The following is a 5,597-nucleotide window of genomic DNA, read 5'->3' as shown; positions in this document are numbered from 1 at the left end:
CAGGTTGAGCTGTTGTTCAGCATCTTAGCTGTGGAGGACAGTGTCACTGGCCCTCATATGTGGGATCCGAACCGGGGCCCTCTGGCATCCCAAGCCATTTCTTAACCATCGTGCCACTTGGCTGGCCCCAATTTGTACTTCTTAATCTCCTCCCCTTTTTCACCCTGCCTCCCACCCCATCAGTACCAGCTCACTCTTTAGTTCTCAAATACATTCCACCTTTCACATTCATGTTTTAACATTTTTTTATTCCATGGAGGTATAATTGACATGTAACATTATATTAGTTTCAGGTGTACAATGTAATGATTTGATATTTGTATATATTGCAAAATGGTCACCATAATAAGTCTAGTTAATACTTGTCGCCACACATAGGCACAGAATTTATTTCTTGTGATGAAAACTTTTAAGATCTACTTAGCAACTTTCGAATATGCAATATAGGATTGTTTCCTATAATGCCATGCTGTACATCACATCTCCAGGAATTATTTATCTTATACCTGTGCAGTCATGGTTTTGGATACAGTTCCTCGCCCACTGATGGGTCACCCAGTACCAATTTTTGTTCAAATAACTATCAAGTATTATCACCTAAAAGAGGAGAAAATGGAGACAGAAAAAGATTGAATAGCTTGCCCAGGTCACATACCTAATAAGTGATTCAAATGGAGCTTGACCCCCATGCTGTGGCCTCAGGGTCCACTTTCTCAACCACCGTGCCATGTTGACTCAGTTTACCTGGCTGCACCTCTCCCTGTTCAGCCCTGGGTGTCCGTCAGCTTGCAGGGGCTTTGGGGATGGTATTCTGCCTGCTTTGAGAATGTCCTGAGTTGACTTTAGCCACTGGAGAATCATGGTGTTTGTTGTCCAACAGTGACAGCCAGAAGCTCTCCCTCTGGCGGGACTTCTGCTCAGTGTTCACCACCAGCAGGAACTTCCAGATGCTGGATTTGGACAACTGCAGTTTTGATGAGGCCTCCCAGGCGGTCCTCTGTAAAGCGCTGGCTCAGCCCATATGCAGACTCCAAAAGCTTGTGTAAGTTTGATGGCATCCTGTTCTTCAGTAGCAGTTTCATTTTCTTTACTCTGGCTATTTAGAAAATTAAGTATAGTGGGTACACAGGATGATATTGGTTATATTGTGTAATGTATACAAAATAGTCATTTGACATTTTTATACCTTAAAAGGTGATCACCCCACTAATTCTAGTAGTCATCTGTCACTGTGCACACTTGTCACAATATTATTGACTTTATTCCCCTTCACCTTTTCACCCATCCCCTACCCCTCCCCTCTGATAACCATCTATTGGCTGTTTCTATGAGTCTGTTTTTGTTTATTTCCTTTGTTTGTTTAAATTTTCATTTATTTATTATTATTATTTTTAACTTTCACTCAGCTTTAATTATAATTATGCATTTTAAATTCAAACAGGTGACTAAAAATAAGACATTCATTCAGAATAATTTGATTACAAAGATAGCTAACTGAAAAATAATTTCCATTATAAATATTTAGTTTGCTATACATTCCTAGAAATAGATCTGGGAAGTGATCTACCTGTCAATACATTGTGACTCTCTAGGATAGTGTGACATGATTATGTAAATAGAAATGGGTTGAATTTTATGGATACATTAATCTAGATTTGATGTTGGTTCAGAATCTATGTGCAAAATTAAAAATAAGTATTATCCATCTTGATCTTTCCATGTCCATAAAATGAAGAGCTTTTCCTGATCACAAATTTTCCATATAACAGGCAAATAAATCTTGTAGCACCAGCCAGAAATACTTACGGCTTAGGCACATCAGAAAAAACTGGCCTCTTTCAATGGGCAGGTGGTGACATGAAGGTGCTAATCAGTGACATGCATAGCTTCTTTTTTTTAAAATTAAAGTTTATTGGAGTGACAATTGTTAGTAAAGTTACATAGGTTTCAGGTGTACAATTCTGTAATACATCATCTATATATCATACTGTGTGTTCACCACCAAGAGTCAGTTCTCCTTTCATCACCATATATTTGATCCCTTTTACCCTCATCTACCACCCCCCTCCCCTCTTGCCCTCTAAACTATTGTAACCACTAAACTATTGTCTGAGTTGTTGTTTCTTCATTTGTCTGTCTTATTCCTTTGTTGTTTTCAGTTTTTTATACCACATATCAGTGAAATCATATGGTTCTTGACTTTTTCCATCTGACTTATTTCGCTTAGCATAATAATCTCAAGATCAATCCATGTCGCAAATGGCAATATTTTTTNGGGGCCCTCTGGCATCCCAAGCCAGTTCTTAGCCATTGCGCCACTCGGCCGGCCCCCAAGCCAACTCTTAATGAACGCGCCGCTCAGCTGGCCCAATACATCCTTGAATAATACCCTTTGCTCAGGAGACATACAGAAATACGTTGCCTGCTGTGGCATGCATCTCTTCAATGTAGGGTATGGTCCTTGTATATTGTGGTTTTGTTTACCTCCCCTAATATGTTGCCTTGAACATGGAAGGTACGTAGTAAGGGCAGGTTGAAAGAATAATGGTTTAATGGTGCATTTCTCAAATTAACTGCAGTAACATGCCATAATAGAAATCACTTAGTCCTTACGGTTTCAGGTCAGACAGATATATTGTAGGATAGACCCCTGACCCTAATATTTATCCATTAGTCCAGATGAGCCAAATAACATAAACTCTCTCAATAGTTTTTTTGTAAAGAATGAACTTAATGGTTCTTGAGAAGATGGAAGAGACAGTAGCAATATCCTCAGCCCTGATTCCTGGCAGACCCTCCCCACATGGTAGCAACTAAGAATTCTTTACATGGGAAAGACCACCCCACCCCCAAGTGTGGAATGTAATTTCCAAGTATCTACACTTTGTGTAGCTAACTCTGAGATAGGTTTTTGGTTTGGGTCAGGTTCTTCCATGGACAGGATTCCAGATAGATTCCAGTCCTAATGAAACTAAGTTAATTAGCCTGGTCATCCATGGACATACATTAGTCTTTGCCTGTGTGTTCAAGTAGATCTGTAGGGTCATTTTGAGTATTAAGGAAAGAGTGTATTTTTTTTAAAAATTAAATTTATTGTATAACATTGGTTAATAACATGTAAATTTCAGGTGTACAACTTTGTAACCCGACATCTGTGAACTCTATTGTGTGCTCATCTCCTGATTCCTAATTTCCTTCTGTCACCATGTATTTGACCCTTTTACCCTCTTCATCCACCCCTACCCTCTTCCCATCTAGAAACCACCATTCTGTTGTTTGTGTCTATGAGTCTGTTTGTGTGTTTGTCTTATTCATTTTTTGCTCTCTGTTTTATATCCCACATATGAGTGACATAACATGGTTTTGTTCTTTTCCATCTGACTTATTTCACTTAGAATAATATTCTCAAAATCCATCCATGTTGTCACAAATGGCAATATTTTTATCATTTTTTATGGCTGTGTAGTATTCCATTGCATATATGTACTAATCTTTATCCACTCACGTCTTGTCTTGGCTATTGTGAATTAGTGCATTTTTAATTGTCTTGTATTCAGTCCTAGCTAACTCAGATAAGCTCAACCCATATAAAAATCGCATGAAGAAAAAATTTCGTCTTATATGGGAAAAGGAAACCTGCCTTCAAGTGCCTGATGATTTCTACACAGAAACCACAAAGAATGAATATGAAGAGCTGACCACTGCATATACTGCTGACCAGGCTGGTCAGCCTGTCCTCACTGTGGTCTTGCTAGGTTCTCAAGGAATTGGCAAAACAACCCTTTTGAGAAAAGTGATGTTGGAGTGGGCAGAGGGAAACTTATGGAAGGAAAGATTCACATTTATCTTCTTCATCAACGGCTGTGAGATGAACAGTATCACAGAGACAAGCTTAGTGGGGCTCCTCTCCAGGGACTGGCCGGAGTCTTCAGAGCCGATTGAAAACATTTTCTCCCAGCCAGAGAGAATCCTGTTCATCATGGATGCCTTTGAGAAGCTGAAATTTGACCTGGACCTTGACACCAACTTGTGCAATGATTGGCGGCAGCGACGACCAACCCAGGTTATTCTGAGCAGTCTGCTGCGGAAAAAAATGCTTCCAGAGTCTTCTCTGCTGGTCGCATTGGGAATGACAGGCATGAGGAAGAATTTTTACCTGTTGCAGCGTCCAAAATACATCGCCCTTTCAGGACTCTCTGAACATGATCGGAAGCTGTATTTCTCCCATTTCTTCTGGGAGAAGAATAAAGCCTTGAGAGCCTTCAGTTTTGTGAGAGACAATACATCACTGTTTGTCTTGTGCCACTATCCCCTTGCATGCTGGTTGGTCTGTACTTGTATTAAATGGCAGCTGGAGAGAGGAGAAGACCTTGGGATTGCCTTCGAAAGCACCACTTCTCTGTATGTTTCCTTTTTCACCAGTGTGTTCAAATCGGGACTTGAGAATTGTCTGCCTAGGCAGAGCAGAGCCCGACTCAAAAGCTTGTGCACTTTGGCTGCAGAGGGCATCTGGACTGACATGTTCGTGTTTCACCCCAGGGATCTCAGGAAGAATGGGGTATCGGAGCCCGATGCCTCGATGTGGGAGAGCCTGCGACTTCTCCAAAGGAACGGCGGCCGCTTTATCTTCATCCACAGGTGTGTCCAACAGTTTTGTGCCGCCATGTTCTACCTGCTCAGACAACCCCAGGACAACCCTAATCCGGTCATCGGAACTGTGTCCCAGCTTATAACAGCAGTTGTGACTCAAGCCCCAACCTACTTGTTGCAGACGGGGGTCTTCCTGTTTGGGTTTTCAACAGAAAAAACAACCAACGTGTTGGAGACATCCTTTGGTTTTCCATTGTCTAAGGAGATAAAGCAGGAAATAACCAAATGCCTTCAGAGTTTAAGTCAGTATGACGCCAATTGCATAGTGGTGAATTTTCATGAATTGTTCAACAGTTTGTTTGAGACCCAGGAGAAAGAATTTATAACACAAGTGATGGATTTCTTCGAAGATGTTAGTATTTATATTAGTAACACAGATGATTTGGTAGTGTCTGCATTCTGCCTCAAACATAGCCAAAATCTGCAGAAGCTTCACCTATGTATAGAAAATGTGTTTTCGGATGATTGCAGAAGCATTTTAAAGTAAGTCTATCTATTAATATGACCATACATACACACCATACCAATAGCTTGCTCCAGTCCCCAATGGGTATTTCATGGATCCTTAAACTTTTGTTCTTAAAAACATGGCTTTTGTAATAAAATTTGCCAGTTTTGTGACCACGAGAAGTGACTTCTGAAATTTTGCCATCTGTATAAACAGAGATAAACATTTTATCTACTTCTGAGGCCAAGGGGAGGTTGAAAAGAAGGCAATTTTTATTATTGTCATGACTATGCTTTTTTTTGGCATCATGGCATTTTAGCATATCCTGGTATTTCCACTGGGAAGGGACTCTTGGGAGCTTGTGCCTGTTTTTTCTGGATTTTTTTCTCTTTGCTGATTTGTTTTCAAGATTTTATTAGGGAATTGGGGGAGGGGAACAGTGTTGGGGAATCGGGGAAGGGGAACAGACAAGTTGCTGTCCTTTTGTTCTTCAGTCTAG

At 40.5% G+C, this 5,597-nt stretch overlaps 1 protein-coding gene across 1 annotated transcript in view; it reads left to right on the top strand.

Annotated features, from left to right (window-relative positions):
• Window positions 1-5,597, top strand: part of NLRP9 (NLR family pyrin domain containing 9) — a 29,999-nt gene that overhangs the window by 6,698 nt on the left and 17,704 nt on the right. Inside the window, exon 2 of the mRNA XM_019627853.1 lies at window positions 3,573-5,133. Within this exon, the coding sequence (XP_019483398.1) occupies window positions 3,573-5,133 (1,561 nt within the window). The remainder of the gene's footprint in view (window positions 1-3,572; window positions 5,134-5,597) is intronic.

This window comes from Hipposideros armiger, unplaced genomic scaffold, assembly GCF_001890085.2.
Source record: "Hipposideros armiger isolate ML-2016 unplaced genomic scaffold, ASM189008v1 scaffold_742, whole genome shotgun sequence".
Taxonomy (NCBI): domain Eukaryota; kingdom Metazoa; phylum Chordata; class Mammalia; order Chiroptera; family Hipposideridae; genus Hipposideros; species Hipposideros armiger.
Note: the sequence above shows the minus strand (reverse complement) of the source record. Positions and strands in the feature narration are given on the sequence as shown.